This window comes from Lathamus discolor, chromosome 13 (assembly GCF_037157495.1).
Source record: "Lathamus discolor isolate bLatDis1 chromosome 13, bLatDis1.hap1, whole genome shotgun sequence".
Lineage (NCBI taxonomy): Eukaryota > Metazoa > Chordata > Aves > Psittaciformes > Psittacidae > Lathamus > Lathamus discolor.
This window is the reverse complement of record NC_088896.1, coordinates 12,332,211-12,350,705: the sequence shown is the minus strand read 5'-3', so window position 1 is coordinate 12,350,705 and position 18,495 is coordinate 12,332,211. Positions and strand designations below refer to the sequence as shown.

General features: G+C 60.1%; 2 protein-coding genes across 5 annotated transcripts; one reads left to right on the top strand and one right to left on the bottom strand.

Moving 5' to 3' along the window:
• The first annotated feature begins 2,896 nt into the window (after window positions 1-2,896).
• CBX2 (chromobox 2) lies at window positions 2,897-8,691 on the top strand. The gene is given in 9 exon segments (XM_065693499.1): window positions 2,897-3,122; window positions 3,125-3,249; window positions 3,252-3,373; window positions 3,375-3,477; window positions 3,480-3,563; window positions 3,644-3,687; window positions 4,184-4,249; window positions 5,315-5,384; window positions 5,785-8,691. Coding segments are annotated over 9 exon segments (2,184 nt in total). The 3' UTR covers window positions 7,129-8,691.
• A 2,698-nt stretch (window positions 8,692-11,389) lies between these two features.
• On the bottom strand, window positions 11,390-15,658 carry CBX8 (chromobox 8). 4 transcript variants are annotated; one of them, XM_065693495.1, is made up of 5 exons: window positions 15,533-15,658; window positions 15,131-15,174; window positions 14,956-15,021; window positions 14,790-14,880; window positions 11,390-14,615 (listed from the first exon to the last, which is right to left on the bottom strand). In XM_065693495.1, the coding sequence occupies exons 1-5, from the start codon at window positions 15,599-15,601 to the stop codon at window positions 13,779-13,781; spliced, it is 1,107 nt and encodes a 368-aa protein (XP_065549567.1). In that variant the 5' UTR covers window positions 15,602-15,658; the 3' UTR covers window positions 11,390-13,778. The 4 variants fall into 4 exon arrangements, with proteins under 4 accessions (XP_065549567.1, XP_065549568.1, XP_065549564.1 ...); XM_065693496.1 differs by having other exon boundaries at window positions 14,790-14,856; XM_065693492.1 differs by lacking the exon at window positions 15,533-15,658 and having other exon boundaries at window positions 14,956-15,503.
• Between the last annotated feature and the right edge of the window lie 2,837 nt (window positions 15,659-18,495).

Below are 18,495 nucleotides of genomic sequence, written 5' to 3'. Positions count from 1 at the left end.
GCCACATGATGTGCTCTCTGGTCATCCCATCCCACACGCTGCACAGCTCCATCCCACCTGCAGTGCCCAAATGACACAGATCCCTGTGCTTCAATCAGCTGCTGCCTTAGGAAAACAACCACCATTCACCTACAGCAACATGGCCATGGTGGCCCCAGCTTCATGCTCTGGAGCCGGGCCCATTGCACACACTTGACATCCCCCCGGAACCTCCCAGTGCTGTGATCCCTCACCCAGGCAGCCCCAAGCCGGTGGCACGAGAGGGAAGCCCCTGGCATGCTCCTTTTTCCTGTGAGGACCAGGCACAAAGACAGAGCTCCCATGGGGTGGCCACACTCTTGAGCCCCCCTGTGCCTCCCTGGCCACAGCCCATTGCTCTGGACACCCCAGGGAACAATTGTGTCACCCAGCGCCGGTATAAATCCCAATGGGATGGGCCCTCACTACTGCAGCCCTGCTCAACACGCCCACTCCAAACCCTGCAAATGAAAGCCCCAATCCTAACTGGAAGGTCTGATCCTCGGGTGGACACCTTCCTCCAACAGCCGATCTCCTCCCAGCATGCCAGCCCCCTGCTAGCAGCATGGCGCAGGTTACACAGCATTCCTGGGATGTCCAGCATACCTGGGAAGAGCTACAGATCTTGTTCCACTGGATTAGTTCAGGGATTTGACCTGGGGTTTTTTTAAGGACTCCAAAGATTTTCTCCGCAACTGCCACGTTAACTGGCTCCCGTCACCTTCCTCAGCTGGAGCGGGGAACGTGGCCGCCAAGTTATCTACTGTCTGTTCCCAAGTTTCCCTGGGTGGAAGCACAGAACTCAGCCCATCATCGCTCACATGTGGGGCAGCAGCAGCAATGGGCATCTCCCACTGCATCTCCCCAGGTGCTCTGCCCAGCAGCAGCAGGAGGCAGAGCTGGGCAGGAAGCACTCATGGACAACTTCATATCTTTTCATCACTAAAACATCCTGCAATGGCACTGAGGGAGCCGGGCAGTGGGACCGGCACCCCTGGCATTGGCAAGGGCAGGCAGTGGCACTCACTTGGTCACTGCTGAGCCCGAGAGTAAACGGTCTGAGCCATAATGCAACAACTCACGAGATCCCGACACTGAAACACACGCAGGGTTTGTATTCACTGCCTGTCTGTGCAAACCTCCGAAGCCACGAGTTTGGGCTTTCCAAAGCTCACATCAATTTGTTTTCTTTCTTTTCCATTTTCTGAGAAAAAAGTGAGATTTTTCGTTTCACCACACGGCTCCATTAAAGACATCAAACCTCAGGAAACCTGGGATCAGCCTGAGAAAGCAGAACAGACACAGCCTGGGCTCGGTGCGCTTTGTGTTAGAGGAAAACCCGCTCCGCCTCAGCCGTCACATCCAGCTTTCAAACTACACAAAGTAATGGGCAGCCCCCAGCTGGGGAGAGCTGGCAGGAAGCAGGAGCCCACCATGGCCCATGTGCCCACTGCGACCAGTCCCCGTGAACCCCAGGGATGTAATGGGATTTCCAGCCCATGGAGCAGCACAGTCCTTTTCCACAACAGGGCTGAACGGGGACTGTGTCCCTGCTGACATGGAGGCATGAAAGAAATATGGGCTGTTGCTGGAGAGGAACCACTCAGGCTGGCTCGAATGGTGGGGATGAAGCTGCTGAAACAGCCCCGGGCCAGGCACCAGCCCTGAGCACACACACGCTCCATCCTCAAAGAGACCCCAATGTCAGGCATAGAGAACAGAGCCCTCCTGCTCACACCTCTTCTTCCTCCTTGCTCCAGGAAGGAAGAGATGAGCTATTCTACACCTGTATCCTCATGGGAGCTCAGGAATGCCAGCACCCACCCGACATTACCCAAATCGGGCCTCATCTCGTGGTGGTGCTCATCCCAGCACCAGCATTCAGACCCTGGCCAGCCCCACGCGCTCGGTATGGCTGGTCCCAGAGCTGCCATGAACGGTGCTGTGCCCGCACGCTGCTTGTGCACGCAGAGGGAAGGTCGCCCGCGGGTTTTCACTGACATTAAGATGTGCTGCACACAAAGAGCAGGGCTGATGGAAGGTGAATTAACTCCAAAGGGAAAGCGCAGTGCAGGGTTACGTTTCCAAGTCACCTTTGGGTAACAAAATGCTTCCAACATTTCTCCTGGTCAGCAAACAGCCGCAGTAATTGCAAAAAGAAAACAATAAAGAGGCATAGTGCCCGACCTCAGACAATTACCTGGCATTGAGGGGCACCCCGGTGGCACACCAGGGACACCCACTGCCCTGCAGACCCCAAGGCAGACCCACTATGGTACCCAAACTACTGCTCCCCCTCCATCATGCCGGGGGTCCCCAGCAGTGACATCCTTGCCTCCAGCCTAGAGCTCACAACACTTGCCTAACCCCGGCATCGCTTACCGGAGACGGTGCTGCCCAGGTTCCACGTGAGGCCCCGTGCGTAGGACACCCCATCGCCATCCAGGTCCCGCTCAGCCCCGGGCCACCACAGCCACCGCGACGCTGCCGGCACACCGGCCGCTCACTCCCCGCTGGCTCCGGCACGGTTAACGGCGGGCTGCGGGCCGGCGGCTGCCAACTCCCCGAGGTGCTGACTCATCTTCTTCCATGCACCATATTTCATCGCTCCACGCCCACCGCGCACAACCGCCGGGTAGCAGCTCCTCACGCTGCCTCGCACGCCCCGGTGGCGTGCAGGGCTGCGGCGGGGTCACAGCCGCGGCACGTTCGGTAGCACGGCTCAGCTTGCCAGCAGAGCTTGAGTCACCGGCACGGCTTGGCTCGGTAACACAGCTCCGTTTGCCGGCACCGCTTGGCTCGTTAGCCCGGTTCTGCAGCGGGGAAGGATAATGGGTCAAGCCACCGCTGTCTCCAAGCCTGGGTCTGACCCGGCGAGATGGTGCTTACGGGTACCGCCACCCCCCGCCGAAACACGCTTTATTATATTGTAACCCACAGCCAGAACCGGACCCCGCACCAGATCCACAGCCGGAGCCGCATCAGAACCCGAACCAGAGCCGCGCCACAGCCGCCTGCTCCGGCTCCGCGGGGACCGGCGGGGACTGCCCCCGACCCCAGCCTGACCTCCCCCACAGCCGCTCGGTCCCCGGCTGGGACCCTCGGCTGCGGGAGCGGGACCCCCCCGGTCCCCCCCCGGCACAAAGCCCCGGTCCCCCCGCCCCATTGTCCCGCTCCGCCGCGCGCGCAGGAAGAGGAGGGGTCGCGCGCAGACAATGACTCCCCCCTTTTGCCCCCACCGCCACCATCAAGCCCCGCCCCCCGCTTCCCATTGGCCAGTGGGGAATTTGGGGAGCCCCCCCCCCAAACTACCCGCCCCCCTTCCCTCCCGCTGCCGGAGGGCGCGCACGCGGCGATGGGGGGGGGGGCGGCGGCGGTGGTGGTGGTGAGGCGGGAGCGCGCGCGCGTGGCCGCCATCGGGGGCGCGCCCGGGGGCTCCCCTTGTGTGTGTGTGTGCGTGCGGGACCGGGGCCATGGAGGAGCTGAGCAGCGTGGGAGAGCAGGTCTTCGCCGCCGAGTGCATCCTCAGCAAGCGGCTCCGCAAGGTGGGACCCGCAGCACACCCCCCCCGGCACCCCCCCCACCGCCCCTAACGCGCCTCTCGCCGTCTCTCTTCTCTCCGCAGGGCAAGCTGGAGTACCTGGTCAAGTGGCGGGGCTGGTCCTCCAAGTGAGCGGGGCTGCGCGGTGGGGGCTGCGCGGGTCGGTGCGCGGCCGCGGGTGCCGCCCGCCCGGCCGCTTTTGTTCGGGTCGCGCCGCTCCTTTTGTTTACAAATAAGCGCGGCCGCGGCCCGGCCCTCCCGCCGCCGCGTGGGGCTCCGATGGCCCCCAGGCCCTCTCCCCACACCGGGCCGAGCCGGGAACCCCCCCCGTTACCGGCGAACCCCGCGCCCCCCGCCCTGCCGCTGCCACCGGAGCTCCCCTGGGACGCGCCGGGTTCGCCCATCCCCTCGGCGGCGTGGCCGCCCCCTCCCCGACCTGCTTCCCGCGACCCCTTCTCCCGCGGCGGTACCGGTCCCCGGTGCGGGGATGCTCCGGTCCCAGCAGCACCGGGCGCACGGGGGGCCCGGCTGTCCTTGGGTGAACTTCCCGGTTCTGGGCCGCTAACGGGGCGGGGGGGGACCCCCAGTCCCTGCTCTCACCCAGCCCCGGGTCGTGTGTTACAGGCACAACAGCTGGGAGCCCGAGGAGAACATCCTGGATCCACGACTCCTCCTGGCTTTCCAAAAGAAGTGAGCGAACTCTAAATATTTCTAAGGGAACGATAAAGTCAATTAACTTCTAATTGGCTGCGCGTGCAGTGGAAGTTGTGGAAACAACAGCCCGGAGCTCGGCCCGTGCCTTTTGTGGCACGGCCCTTTTGTTCACCCCCTGAAATCACAGCCCAGGTCTACCCAGCACGGCTCGGGCTGGGCAGACCCCGCGGATCCACAGCCCCAGGGCTGGGTTTGCACTGGCTGGGCAACAGGGACACAATGATGCCACAGAGACCTTTGGCCCCCGGTCCTGATCCAGTGACCCAGACCTCAGTGGGGATTGCAGGACCTGGGGCTTGGACAGCACAAAATGCGTTCATGGAGGGCACTTGTGAGAGGGGAAGGAGGTAACAGTGGGAGAAAATGGTGTCCTCTGCCCAGAAGCACAATTGTTCTGCAGCAATTGCACAGCAGGGATCAGGCATGGAGGTAGGAAGGTAGCCAGCTGGCTGTGGTAATCACCGCGCTGCCAACTATTTTGGCTCCATGTTAATAAAAAATTGTGAAAGTTTATGATAGGATTTAATTATAATTTGTTTCTGGGTCCATTTTTCAAGAATAGAATCTGGTGGGTAGTGCAGACAGCACAGTGCTTAACCAGCTGTACGTAGTGCGGCTTAACACCATCCTTAACCAGAGATACAAAGTGGAGTAGCCCTGAAAACACTCTTGCCTCACATCGCATCCGTGGTCCAACTCTTCCCTTGGCCTGTGCCAGCCCCACAGGGTGCATGACCCAGGTGCCACGTGGGGAAGTTTAACTTCCCAAGGCCCTGGGTTTCCAAGTTCTTAGGGCTCTTTGACTGCACTTGAGCATGGTGTGCCTATAAGAGCATGGGTTCAAGTGAGTGACATGCTGGGAGCCCGTGGGATCATGTGTTGGAATGAGTCAAGGACACTACCCAGGTGCTGGACTGGGACCTGAACCTTCAGCATCCCCAGCAAGGGAGGGTTTCATGACAGAACAAAGAGAGGAATGGGGCTGGTTTGGGATGGTTTTTTCTTCCCTGCAAACATTGTCCTCAATCATTGATTCTTCAGGGAGCACGAGAAAGAAGTGCAGAATCGGAAGAGAGGCAAGCGGCCCAGGGGCAGGCCCAGGAAACACGTGGTGAGTCTCGGCGCTTGTGGGAATCCACAGCCATGATGGTGCTGGAGGGCACCAGCGCGTGTCTATCCACAGCATAGGGTGGTGGGTGCTTGGGCTCCAGAGGGTGGTGAGGACACAGTGATGCCAGTAGGGGCTTTGGAGACTGCAGTGATGGGTAGGGGGATGAGGATGCCTGCGAGGAGGACGTCCCTTCATCCCTGCAATGGTGGAGAAGGAGACAGAAGAGTTCCCTGGGTCCCACTTGTTGTTTAAGCCTGGTTGGCTTTGCCCTGTGCACTCCCCAACTCTGTTCATGACAGAGGATGAACAGATCAGCCAACATGGAGGAAGAACCCGTGCAATGTCCATAACGGCTCTTCAGGAATTTGTGTTAACTTTCCCTGCCTCCATTGCTTTGCAGGAACCAGAGATGCCTGTAAAAACTAAGTCAAGTAGCTCTTCTTCCTCCACATCCTCCTCTTCCTCCTCCTCTGATGAAGAGGATGAAAGTGACCTGGAAGCAAAGAGAGGTTCCCGCAGCAGAGAGACTCACCCGGTACCACAGAAGAAAGCTCAGATCCTGGTGGCAAAGCCCGAACTGAAGGACAGCTCCAGGAAGAAGCGTGGACGAAAACCTCTTCCCCCGGAGCAGAAAGCAGCTCGAAGGACAGTGAACCTGACAAAGGTGCTCAAAACATCCCGGAAGGAGGTGGGCAGCAGCAACAAGCTGATGGGGAAGCTGCAGCCCCAGCACGGCACACAGGGTTCGGGCATGGCCCTGCTGAAGGACCCACCAGGCACCTTGGCTGGGCTTAGCTCGGGGGGGTCGTCAGCAGAAAACCTGCCCAACATGATGAAGAGCGGCTCCACCAGCCCAAACCGAGCCATCAGCTGGCAGAGCTCCATCGTGCACTACATGAACAGGATGTCCCAAAGCCAGAACTCGGCCGAGAGCTCGCCCCTGGGCAGGCTGGCGCTCAAGGCACAGGCAGCCAGTAAAAGCGGCTTAGGGCTGGACTTAAAAATGAGGAACCAGAAAGCATCTGGAGAGCTTGGGCTGAGCACGCAGGGACCCAAGAGTGCCAAGGCTCTGAGCAGCAGTGCTGGAGGGGACCAGAAGTCAGGGTTTGCTGCAGGAAGCCAAGCACTGCACAATGGCAGTAAGATGCCTGCAAGCTCATCCGGCTCCGGCTCCCAGCCGGCCTCCAGCCAGGAGCTGAATCTCCAGGCTCTAAACCTCCAGAGTGTCAAAAATGGGCCGAACGTGGCCAGTGGGAGCAGCGTTCCCCGTCACCTCTGCACTGCCTTGTCCAAAGGCACTGGTGGTGCCACAGCTGCAAGCACAGGTGCCGGTGGTGTGAAAGGCAGCACAGCGGGTGCTGGGTTGAATGCTGCCAGCTCGGGCTCAGGGGGGGACAGCAGCAAGAGCAAGAAGCAAACACACCGGGCAGGAGACAGGGACTTGGCCAAGGGCGGTGCAGCCGGCACACAGGATGGGCACGCGGCAGCGGAGAGCCGCAAGCCAGCAGCACTGTCCGAAATGAGCACAGGCGATGAGACCAGCTCGGATTCGGATCGGGATTCAGCTTCCTTCCCAGGAGTGGGTCAGAACATGTCTGTCTCCATCCAGACCAGTCAGGACTGGAAACCCACCCGCAGCCTGATCGAGCACGTCTTTGTCACCGATGTCACCGCCAACCTGATCACGGTGACGGTCAAGGAATCCCCCACCAGCGTTGGGTTTTTCAACCTACGGCAATACTGAGCCCAGGAGCATGAGAGGAGGAAGAGCGTCCTTCAGCCTCTCCCTCCACTTTGCCCAGCTCTTCCATCAGGGTTTTTCTTTCTTCGAGTGAACGCAGAGACCTGCTGGGACTCATGTCCAGAGGAGCTTGAGAGAGACGCAGTGAAACCTGCTCAGAACTGCCAGCGGGTCGATGGATCCCTCCCGGCTTCTCCCCATCCTCGCCTGGAGCAGCATCCGGAGCACAGGCAGCTGATGCTGTTCTCCAGGAGCAGGGGCACTGGTGCTACCGGGGCTGCCAGGCTGGCAAGTTTTGAGCCAGGCTTCACTGAATGTGGGTTCCTTTGCTTTAGACCTTGAAACAGCTGCTGACAATGTCTGCAGCTCCCCGGCAGCAGGAGGCGGGCCAGGCTTCTACTTAGGAGAGCAAGAGGAGATCCTTTCTTTCCTCTGGGCTCCCCACGTGTCTGCCCATGAGCCGTGGCAAGTCGCAGGTCAATCCAAACGAGGCGGCCGCTGCTCCCAGCCCTGGGGCCAGCGGCATCCGGGGGTTTTTCAGGGTACGCTCAGCCCAGCCACCCCCCTGGGCCAGGTCACTTCCAATGATGAAGTCCACGACGTTGCTGTTGTGGTTTCCAGCTGATAGGGAAACATTGTTTACATTTTTTAGTAAGGAAAAATCCTGGTTTTGTCTTTGAGAGAGAGGAATAAACCCCGTCGAGGGAAGGCTGAACCCCGGGTGCCACCGGCGGCGGGTGTCAAAGGAGCCTCTTTCAGAGCAAGGGATGCTGTTAGCAGGTACCTCTTTACTGCCTGCGGTCCTACCTTGGGAGCCAGCGAGAGCCGCTGACTTCTTCACAGTGACTTGATTTCAGAGGAGCTGGTTGAGGAGCTCTGCACAGCTGGGGTGGAGCAGGTGGAAGGGGAAGGAAAGGAGAAGGGGCAGGGAGCAGGCAGTGGGTACCTGAGGCCGTTGTTCCCCGAGGAGATGGAGACCCTGCAGCAGTCGTTCACCTTTGTCTGCCATCCTGTGCCAGCAGCTGGGTATTCATTTTGGCTCATGATTGCGACTAATAATGGCTTTTTATGGAGGTTTTTTCCCTACTGTAGATTCCCCTTATGAGCCAAAATTAGCAGCAGTAATTCAGGCAGAGTTTAGTAGCACTCAAGGTCATTTTCGTTCTGCTATGGCTGAACTCTGTGCTCAGAGGAGATAAAATGCCTGAACAAGGTTAGGAGGTGCCTCCAAAGGGCTTCCCACCAGCGTCAGGGCTCCCCTCGTGCTCGGGGCATCTTGCTTTGCCACAGGCAGGGACATTCACAGGGTCATCACACACAGGAGTGCAGAGATGAAGGGACCAAACTGCAGGTACAGGTAATCCTGCCCCCCCCCCCCAGCAGTTGCATTTGCTGCTGGTGGAGCTGCAAATCTCAGGTGAAATGGAAATGCCAGCACTGGCTGCATGTGCTGCCTGGATCTTCAAGAGATCTTGAAGATATGGATGATTGCATGGATGGACAGGGGAAAGGTACCAAGCAGCAGCCTCAGCCTTTGCTGGATCAGTCTCCAGTGCTCCACAGACACCATCCCTTAGCTTTTGTATTCAATTCCCAGATGTCCTGTTGGTCATGGCTTTGAAGTTGTTGTGTCACGGTGCCAGGGATCCATCAGGAATGGGTGCAGTCCCTGTGCCGTGCGTTGCTCTGCAAGGCAAAGGGCCAAGGGGAGAGGAGGGAGCATTGTCCATGGAGGAGGCTCCCAAGGATGGAGTTTCCATTGAGCTCCACAATGCCAAAATGTCACAGTCTGTGCTGTTGACCTTCTAGTCTTTAACTTTGCCAAACGAGCTACTGTTGCTTTGAAGAGTCCAAGGAAGCGTTAACCTGCATCAGCAGAACCAGGTGCTCCAGCATGGTCTCTGCTGGGTGGGCTTTTGTGTTCAGGCTACGAGTGCTTTTGGAGAAGAATCAAGTAATCTGGGAGCACAGGGTGAGGCTCTTACCCACACACCAAATGTTTGCTACTTGGCCTTTGCAAATCCAAACTGAACAATGATGTGCCTTTCGGACCGTCCTTATCTCAGCCTGGTCTGCGACACCGGTCCCACAACAGGTTTGTGCCTATGCAAAGTGAGATGGTCACAGGGTCCTAGGGACAGTGGTGCCCAGAGGTGGGGCATGCCCACCAAGAGCAATAGAACATGGGGCTGATGTCCCCAGTGGTGAAGAAGCATCTGTAGATGCTCCATCAAGGGGTCAGGCACCGAGCATCCATGGAGGAGCTGTGGTAGTGGGTGCTGTGCTGGCTGCACACTGGTCCAAGGTGCTCGCCTGCATTTCCTGGTGTGGGAAATGGTGTGCTCCTGCCTCCTGGATGGGCAAAGGGCGGCTGGTCCTGGGCTTGTACCCAGGGGAACATCCCAACAGCGAGCAGCTTTCCTCCAACACCCACCCTTCCCCAGCGTGTCCCCTCCCATAGCAGCAGGACTCTGCTGTCACCACTTGCTATTGTGCCTTTTACTCACCAGCAGTTCGATTCCAAAGGTCTAAGGACGGTGAACGTGATAATCCAGACGGTTTTCCGACCTTCGCCTCCTCCCACATTCTTCCCCAGCCCCTCCTGGCCTCGCGTCTCAGGCTCCCGGCTTGCCCAGCGGCGCTGCTGTGTCTGAACGCTGGAGTTTGCCTCTCAAAGGCACATTATGTGAGTGATTTACTGTAATCTTTTGTGGCCAGGGGTTGAAAGCTGCTGCAGACCCTGTTCACCATTCCGACCGTTAGTATTCAAGGTCTACCTTATTTTTCCTGTCCTCTCTTCCCCCCCCCCCCATTTTAAGTTTGCTGCTATGGGTTGGAGCGCTCAGCCATGTGTCACACAGCCAATTAAAGGTTTATCACTTGTCATTTTCTAAGGGCTTTCCGATGTGGAAAGTCCTGCAGTATTTGTATATTGAATGGATATTTTCTCCAGGCATAATCTGGTTAAGCAGACTTGTTGTTTTCCATTGGACTGGAAGAGGTGGCCGATTCAGCCATCTTCCCTAGAAACTTAGTCTATTTTTATATATATATTTTGTACCAAAAAAACTGGAGCTTGTGGAAGGATGGAGATGGTTTAGAAGGTTCAGTTTGTGTGGAGCTCCTGGGCTAGGTGTGAAGGATCCAGAGCCGGCAAGGTGGTTTTCACGGAAGGAAATTGAGGAATGGGTGCAAACAAACAATTGTTCTTGTAACTTGTGCCAGTCACTGCTCTGATTTGTACGTTTTAATTAAAGGGAGAGCCAAATCACTCCGGTATGACACTTGTAATTGCTTTAAACTACAGCTGTTTGTTTGCTTTTCTTTCCAGAGAACAAAAGTTGGGGATGTTATTACCCCGGGAAAGGGCTCTGTGGAGCGGGATGGGTGTGGGGCTGCTGTGGTCACTGCTCCACGCCAGAGATCCCTCCCCATCGGGGCTGCCACTGCCTTGAGACTCCCGCACCCCCCGGGGAACCGTGTTCCGCGAGGCTGACGGGAGTCGGGGACACCCGCTATGCTCCCGTTCCCTGGTTCCCCCCAAGCCCAGCTCTTACCGGGCGGTGATGAACGCTCCGTCGGGCTCCGCTGCACCTGGAGCGGCGCGCAGCAAGCGGCGGGGGCCACCCGGTCACCCCCCACCTGCGGGACCGGGGCCGGCCCGGGGAGGGCGCTGCGCGGCCGCCGGCTGCTCCGGGTCTCGCCGTCGAGGCCACCGTCGGGGGAGAGGGGAGCCCTGGGGCAGGCACGGGGGGAGCCTGCTCCTCCGGGGGCTCCTCCAGCCGGTGCCCCCTCCCTCCCCGCCGGGCCCGTGTGAAAGCCCTCCCGCGGGGCCGGGAGAAAGGCGCCATTGTCCGGCCCTTCTCCCGCTCCTCCGCCACGCTCATTTTCCGCGCCCAGCCGCTGACAGCTCCCGCGGTGCCGGCTCCGCGCCTTGCGCCGGCGGAGCAGAAAAAGGAGGTTAATGAGGACGCGGCGTGAACCGCGCCCCGCGCCCGCTCCGCTCCCCTCCGCGGCGTATTTGAATACAAAGGCCGGGCCCGTCGGAAGGGCAGAGCGGCGGCCTCGGGACCCGGCCGCCTTCGCCCGCAGTGCAACAGCCCCGGGACTGCTCGCAGCACCGCAGGGCCCCATCCCTGCCCAATCTGGTCCCGGCCCGCCTGTGCCCCGGGGAAGGTGGGGGACGCCCGCCCCATCGGGCCCCTCCGCACGATGGGCCCAAGCCCCCCTCTTGCCCCAGGGCCACAAAGGGAAGACAAACACGTTTCTATTTACAAAGTATATATTTAAACTCACATAAAAAGCAGGTCTCATACGGACATTCACAGCTGGCAGAAGACACGTAGTTAAGCTTCACTTCAGAGACTGAGATTTAGCCAAATCAGGTTTTTATACAAGTCTTAGATTTAAATAGTTCACACACACACACATCCCCACGCACACACACTCAGTATATACGTTGCTATATACATACACACATATACACCCACATGTATGTTTTGCCCCATATACACGTGTGTAGCGACGCACACGTACAGGCAGGATGGAGCCGTGTCCTGGCCGGGCAGAAGCGCGGCTCTGGGCTCTTCTGCAAGGGGAGGAATCCTCCAGCCTCAGACATGGCAGTGGGAGGAGGGGCAGCTCAGTCCCATCACCATCCCTCCAACAAGACACGTGTCCCATGTGAGCTGCCCCAGCACCAGCACCAGAACGAGCACATTGGTTCTTCGTACAATCAGTTTAAAATCTCAGTTTTTACAAAATATGCCTTAAAAAAGGAACAAACCAAAAGCTTAAAAAAATAAAAAACCAACATAGAACTCAGAGACATGCTCCCTCTGCACAGCCAATTCAGCATTCTCCCACTAGACCATCCAAGAGAGATCCCACAAGAAGGCAACCAAGCAAGATGGGCCCAAAAGCAAAGGACTGCTCCTCTTCCCAGCCCTTTCCTGGCCCATCAGGCTCCCTGTGCTGTCAACCCATAGAGCTCTGCACCAAGAACCTTCCGGAGCTCAGCTGGGGCAGTGATGAGGAGGGACAAGGGCGACCTGACCCAACATCAACTTGTGCTTTCCAACCCTGAGCAATGCTCGGAGCAAGGACAGGAACACCCACTGCACCTCAACCAAAATCACAGCACAGGCCAGGGTCCTGCTCCCCATCCAGGCCGGGCCACAACTGAGCCAGGTGAGCAGGAGGGAGCGGAGCAGGGGACGCAGCCCCTGATCCCTCCATGGCCACCACTCAACCTGGCCGGGCAGCCACCCAGCGCCACAAACCCTGGCCCAGTCTGCGGAGAAAACCAGCCTGGTCCGGGAAGCCTGGAGAAAACAGAGGCAAAGGAACCAGAGCCAGGCCCGGAGTCAGCTGCGCACGCACGGGAATATTTCGCCTCTCGGCTATTGTTTAACTAGCATAAGAAAAGGGAAATATTTATTGTCTCTGAACGCGTAAAGGTGGCTCTGGGATTCGTCAGAGATGTGGGTATTATAACACACTTGAACTGGAGCCTTCCAGCAGTCTGCAGTGAACTGTGTTTGGGAATAAAAACCAAGAAACATTAAAATCATCCACTTTCTATAATGGGATAAAGCATTTAAATACGGGCAGCGACATGCTACCCTCCCCAGCCCCTCCGGCATGCCAGGAATGTAAACAGAGGGGGTTTGGGGTTTCTTTTTTGAAGTGGGTGGGGGAACAGAATCAAGCGACCAGACAAAATGAAAACAGATTCTCAGCTCAGTCCCATCTCCCACAACTGCTACGACAACTCTATTAAAGTGCATTTCAGTACCACCCCGCTCCGGAACCTCACACACAGGAACCTCCTCTGCCTTGGCAAGAGAAGGTGATTCAAGTTAATACTCTGCTAGAACAGTTTGAGCCTTTTTATGGATTTCTGCTTTTCCCCACCCCAACTTTAGCAACATCCCTTTCTTTTTTTCTCTACATCAGCCTGGAAACGCCCCCTCCCCAACAATACTGGAAATTCAAGTGCTTACTTCAGCTGTCAGGGCAACAGTTCTGGACACAGCACACACTTGATTGTACAAGCAACACCTTATATCACAATCAAGAAACCAGGGCACTCCGCCCTCGGGGGGAGCGACACGTCCCCCTGCACCATCCATAGCATCACATGAAAAAAGAAGAGTTAAAAAAAAACCAACCCAGGACATAATTCGCTATGAACATGGTTATGTACACGGGCTCCTGCGAGAGAGGCGTGAACTCCGTTAGTTCTCAGTTTTATTGTCCTTTCTAAGAGCAACTGAGCAGTCACCGTTGTCTCCATTTAAATAAAACAACTCAGAGTTGAAATATATATAGATATATATATATAAGCATTTTTTTCTTAAATAACATATTTACATCTAATAGAAAATATAACTCTAGAGATAATCTTTCCAACGAAATGTAAGACGTAAAAAAACCCAAAAGAATAAAGAAGGAGTTAATGAATTTAGGACAGTTTCTAAATCCTCTCCAAGACAAAAAAAAATTAAAAAAAATAAACAAAAAGAAGGAAAAATTAAAAAAAAAAAAATCAAAACAAACAAACAAAAAAAAAAAAAAACAGCCCACCAAGCTCTACCCAAGCTTTTGTCTGGATCTGACCAAAGAAAACCCCAGCACCACCTCCAACAAATTCATCGCTTCTCCTTAAAGAATCCTTGGTCCGTGCTGCTCTCCTTGATGGTGACGGTCAAAAAGTTAGAGGTCACATCAGTTACCACCACCTTCTCCAGGTTGTTGAGCGAGGGGCTCCAGGACTCCTCCTCAGGGTCCCCCAGGATCCTGGAGACGGGGATCCTGGCGATGAGGGAGGGCCGCCCTGCCTGGCCCCCCACACCATCACGGTACAGGCTGCCCACGGCGCCCGGACTCACCGCGCCGTGCAGGAGCTTGGGCCCGCCGGGGTCCAGCCCCCCCTGCCCCTTGGGGTCCAGAAAGTCCGCGCGGTGCTTGGCCAGCCGCGGGGGGTAGCTCTCGGCAGCGCCCAGCTTGGTGCCCACCTCGGCTCGGTTGGAGCCAGGCAAGGTGCCAGGGAGGTCGGGGTCCTGCCGCCGGGCCAGCTGGATGACGCTGTGTCCCGAACTGAACTTGGCTCCTGCTGCTGCCTCCTCCATCTTCCTGGCCTTCAGGTAGTCCCCCACCTTGTCCCCAGGATCCCCCAGTTTCCTCTTGGAAGCATCCAGAGTCTCTGCCAGGTCCTTGTAAAGCTCCTTCCTGGGCTTCGGGCCTCTCTTTTTGGGGATCTCCCCGGGTTTCTCCTCCACACGGATCACCCGGTCCCGGATGCTGTCTCCTTTAGGGGTGCTGGTGCTGGAGCCGCCCTGCGGAGCCAAGGCTATGTTTCTCAATCCTTCCCTAGCGCGGGACGTGGAGCCCAGCTCCTGAGGGGACCTGCCGGGATACGGCACCCGGATCCCTCTGGAAGAGTCACTGCGGAATTCATAGGTTTTGGCTTTTGCTTTTGCCTGGGCCTGCAAAGGAGATAAATCAACGGGTGACTTTATTATCCTGCCATCCGGCTGTGTAATTACAACTTACAAGACAAGAGGCTGCCTTTGGTGAGGAGGACCCTCCGTGGGGGCTGAGGGGATCCCACTCCCCATCGCGGAACACAGCTGGCACACGCGGGGTTCCGACCTCCTTACCTTCAGCAGGAAGGTTTTGGGCTTGGGGCCTCGCTTTTTAGGCCCATATAGCTCCATTTCTCGCTCCCTAGAGGTGTTAAAAAAAACAAAGCTTCAATTCAGCATAGCTACAAGACAGCAACATATTTACAAGCTCAAGGGCTGCAGCGAGCAAAAGGCCTTGTACCTCTCCTCGAAGGCTGCGAGCAGACGGGCATCCAAGATGTTCTCCTCGGGCTCCCAAGTGCTGTACCTGCGCAGGCAGCGCAGGGAGAGGGGCATAAATAAATCAAATTGAAAATACGGGGTATAAAGAAGGGGCCGCCCCCCCCCGCTCCCGGAGCCCTCGGACCCGGACTTACTTCTGCGACCAGCCCTTCCATTTGACCAGATACTCCATACGCCCCTGCGGATGCAAAGAGAGAGGCGAGAGGAATGAAACGAACCCGCACGGAGGCAAAACGGAGACGGGCGCCCGCAACAAAGCTCCCGCCCGCGGTTCCACGCGTGGGGCGGGAGGGAGGCGACGAGAGGAGCGGGGCGGGAGGCGGAGGGGAGGGGGGGCCGCGACGAAGAGATGCGAGGCTGATTAAAACCAGGAAGGCGCGGAGGGCGGCAGCGGGGCCGCCCGGGCATGCGGCGAGGAGAAAGAGCCGCCCCCAGCGGGCGCCCAGCCGCAACCGGGCCGCGGCGGCGGGGCCGGGGGCCGGGGACCCGCGGTGCGCGGCGCGGGGATGCCCCGCGGCGGCGGGGGAGGCACCTACTTTGCGGATGCGGCGCTTGAGCAGGGCCTCGGCCGCGAAGACGCGCTCCCCGACGGCCGAGAGCTCCATGTTTACGCGGCCGCTCGCAGCACACAGGCAGCCGCCAGCGCAGCCCAGACCATAATACTCCGCCCGCTGACGTCAGCGCCGCGGCCGCCCGCCCCCCCCCGGTCCCCCCCGCACTTGTTGCTGGCGGAGCCGGGTGGAATATTCCGCCCGCGCCGCATTGGCTCGCGCCGCGGCCCCGCCCCCCGACGTGCGCCGCGTCCCGATGAGCGCGGGGCGGGGCCGGCGGTGGGGGCGCGCGGGGAGGGCGGGGCGGGAAGGAGGACACGCCCCCTTCCCCAGCGCGGGCGGGACACGCCCCCCCCCCCCCCCCCGGCCTCGCCGCTCCCGGGGATCGGGGCGGGCAGCCCCGGTGCGGGGAAGAGGACCGGGGATGGGGGGGAGTGGAGCACAAAGACGCAGCCCGCCCCCGGGAGGGAGCGGAGGCGCTGCCGCTGCCCCCCGCAGACCCGGTGCTGCGCGGGCCGTGGATGGGGTAGAGCGGACCGGGACACGCACACCCCGTGGGCCGCCCCTCTGCGCTCTGCGGCCAGGCGCGGCGGGCGGCGGGCGGACAAAGGGGACGGTGTCAGGGGTGGGAGCGTTCCCGCACAACCCACCCTGCCCGGAAGCGGCGGCGAGTGTCCGTCCACGGCGACAGCCGGCAGCACCGGCAGAGCTGGGACCAGACGACCCCGGTTTCTCCGCCCCTGTTCCGCTCCCCTGGAGGCCGAGGGTGCACCGAGGCCAGCGGAGAAAACAGCCCCACATGGGATCCGGTGTCACCCCCCTCGCCGTGTTACCCCTCAGCAAAATGAGACGGGGGAGAGGGTGCCAAAGCCGGGCAGGCAGCTGGTACCGGGGCCTGCCTAACCCCCCTTCGCCTCCTCCCCTCGCCGTACTGCGTCCCGCTCGGGAGCCGTCGCTGTCGCCCACCGCGAGTCCGTCCCAGAGGAGACCACGGGAATCCGAGGCACGCGTGTCAGAGCCGCAGGGAACGGGTCCAGCCTCCGGGGGAGCAGAAGCCCCAAGCGACCTTTTCCCCGCCCGAAGCCGGGCAGGATCCGGAACTGGGGGATGCTCCGGAGAGCCCCGATCCTCCGACGGACACAGTTCCCGCTCCTGGGGCTGCCCTGTGCGTGGGACCCGCAGTACCAAGGCCCGGTGCAGAGCGGGCTTCAGCCGCCGTGTCCACGCAGGATGAGGCCAGGTGAAGTCTCTCCTAAGCCGGTCACACGCCCTCCCCGCGGCTCTCCTCCGTTAAGCACCTCGAAGCCGCCGTGCTCACGCGTGGGAGATCCCACTGTGAGCGTGGCCCCTAGGATCCGGTTGCTCCTGTTTCCCCGTAACGAGACCGTGGCTCCCTGCCCCGGGGCTCTGCTTTGGAGGCGTTTTACCGCGGGAGGGGACGCCGGGTCACTTGTGGCTGCGGGACCACGTCCCCTGTGAGCCTGCCCAGTGCAGGGGCTGCGGAGCACTTGCCTTCCGCCGGCCTGAGACCCCACCGGGGGAAAGCACCGGCACCGGGGTACACCGGGACAGGCAGCTGGGACCGGCAGGCACCGGCGTTGTCCGCCTCCCGAGGATCGTTGTGTCCTGGAGCTCCTGCCCGGTCCAGCCACACCAGCGGCCGTGGACCTCCAATGGAGTCACGGAAACCGCGGTTCCCTTGCATTGGGGGGGACCCAGGTGGGAGCCTCCACGGGGTACTCGCGGGGCTCAGAGCCTTCCCTCCCGCCGCCGCTGGCGGAGCTGAAGCCGCACTCACCGGAGGAGGAGGGACATCCCCCCGCGTTTCGCCCGGGGCGGCGCTGGGGCGGGGGGGGACGCTCCCTGGCGAGCGACGTCCCGGGGAGATTTTCGTTAATATCGAATTAATCGTTATTAATTAAGGTCGGTCACGGAGGGTCTCGTGAATAGGCGGAGACGCGGCGGCCGAATCCCGATACCGGGATGATGCCACGCAGAAAAGCGATACGGTGGCAACGGGAGGGACGCCCGGGCGGGGGGGTGCGGATGGTCTTCCTGTGCCGAACGGCCCCCGTGCCGCAGCCTCGTCCGCTGCTCGGGGCTCCCGAGGCGGCAGCTCCCATCCCCGTGGCCGTGGGGTGCCGCAGCCCGTGGAAACGGGTGTTTGCCCTCCACCTTCGCTGCCGTGTCCCGGTGCCGGTGAGAAGCACAGTCCCGGAGCCGACGCTCCCCACACTGAAGCCGTGACGAGCTCCCGACTGAGCAGCCGCCCGTCATCCACGCGTGGGGAGGCAGAGCGGAGCGGCTCCGTTTCTCGGCACAGCCAGTGCGTGCACCAGCCGCTGGAACAGCTCCGTCCCCAGCCGTGACCGGCGCGGGATGCATGCGTGGTCCGTGCTTTGCCCCCGGTTTCTGGGGGGGGGGGTGTCGCAAACGAGAACGGAGCGGGGGAAGCAGCGAGGAGAGGCCGCCGGTGCGTAGGGGTCCGGAGGGAGCCCACGGGCCGTGGGCCAGCCAGGGCCGGGGCTGCGGCCACGCATGGGAGTCTTGGCCCGGAAGGAGAAGTGGGACGGAGCACCCCTGGCGCAGCGGGACGAGACAGCGGCGGAGGGACCGTTCCGGCTCCCCAGGGCAGTTTCCCCCGCTGCCGGCGGGGACTCGGGGATCCCCTTCGCCGGGGGCCGGAGGCACTGCCGGGACCTCCGCCCGCCCTCCTGGGTCACCGGACGCAGGAGCGGAGCCCGGACACCGGCCGCGCTCCCGGGGTCAACGGCTGAAGCTGCCAGGGAGCCCCAAGGGGTCTCAGCCGGGGGGGGCCTGTAGCCTCTGCGCCCCTCCCACGCCGCCGGCCCCAACCCCGACCCGGGAGACCCGGGGCTCGGCTGGGACTCGGAGACGACTCCGGCCCGGCGAGGGCGTGTGCCGCCGCGGAGAACACCGAGCTCCGT